The 1,285-nt window shown below is 53.4% G+C and overlaps 1 protein-coding gene across 1 annotated transcript in view; it reads left to right on the plus strand.

The window, feature by feature from the left end:
• Window positions 1-314: 314 nt before the first annotated feature.
• EMH_0011030 (uncharacterized protein) overlaps window positions 315-1,285 on the plus strand; it is a gene marked incomplete at both ends in the record, with an annotated part of 2,754 nt that continues 1,783 nt past the window's right edge. Inside the window, one exon of the mRNA XM_013499102.1 lies at window positions 315-843. Coding sequence (XP_013354556.1) covers window positions 315-843 — 529 coding nt within the window. The remainder of the gene's footprint in view (window positions 844-1,285) is intronic.

Here is a 1,285-nt window from a genome sequence, read left to right on the forward strand (position 1 = left end):
AACCCAAACCCTAAACCCTAAACCCTAAACCCTAAACCCTATACCCTAAACCCTAATAAACCCTAAACCCCCATATGCTCTAAACCCTACCAAACCCCAATAAACCCCAGTGAGCCCTGACNCCTAATAAACCCTAAACCCCCATATGCTCTAAACCCTACCAAACCCCAATAAACCCCAGTGAGCCCTGACAAACCACAAACCCTAATAAGCCCCACTAAACCCTAGTAAACCCTAGTAAACCCTAATGACCCCTAATAAACCCTAGGGTGTTTTTGTCTTCTTGCAGGCGTGGCGTTTGGGGTCTTAGGACGATGGGGGCCTCGCGTGTCCGAAAGCAGCTGTTGCTGCTGGGCGCCTTGGGTTTGTGTTGCTGCAGCAGCAGCAGCAGTGTTGCCGCCGGGGAGTTGAGAAGCGGGTCCGTAGATGTAGGAGCAGTCAGTGCAGCAGCAGAGTCTGCAGCAGCAGCCGCTGCAGCAGACACAGAAACACCAGCAGCAGCAGCAGCAGCAGCAGCAGCAGCAGCAGCAGGAGAGGTATCTGATCGGCATCTTCGTCAGGTCATAGAAGACTTCGATATGCACGAGGGTTTAGTGAGGGCCCTGGGGCCCCTTGCCCCCCTGGAGGTCCCTGACTGGAGCGAGGGTTTACTGGAGCAAGACCGCGGCCAAAACAGCAGCAGCAGCAGCAGCAGCAGCAGCAGCGGGACTCGGGTTCACTTCATGGGCCCCTTTCCCCCCAATAGACCCTGGGCCCCCGTATACTTCTCTGGCTACGGCCAGCACTACCCCATGGGGCCCCTCCTCCTCTCCTGCATCACTCAGTCAGGCGGACGAGCGACCTGTGACGTCGTGCCGAACACACCCTATACACCCGTAAACCCTAAACCCTAAACCCTAAACCCTAAACCCTAAACCCTAGGCAACTTTAGTTTACCGTAAACCCTAAACCCTAATAAAATATAATAAACCCTAATTTACATTCAACACGCCGTCGCCTGTACACTCCACCGGGTTTAAACCCCATACAAACCCGTAAACCCTAAACCCTAAACCCTAAACCCTAATTGACCTGAAACCCCAAAAAACTGTAAACCCTAGTAAGCCCCAAACCCTCAACAACCCTTAAACGATACTGTACCTTAGAGCATCACACCACCACCGCCGCCACCATCACCACCCCCACCAGCAAGAGCACCATCACCAGCAGCAGCAGCAGCAGCAGCAGCAACAGCAACAGCATGTATGCATATATGAACGCATGCAGGCTAGCGGATCTACTTTAT

Source organism: Eimeria mitis, genomic scaffold (assembly GCF_000499745.2).
Source record: "Eimeria mitis Houghton genomic scaffold, Emh_scaff400, whole genome shotgun sequence".
Classification (NCBI taxonomy): Eukaryota; Apicomplexa; class Conoidasida; order Eucoccidiorida; family Eimeriidae; genus Eimeria; species Eimeria mitis.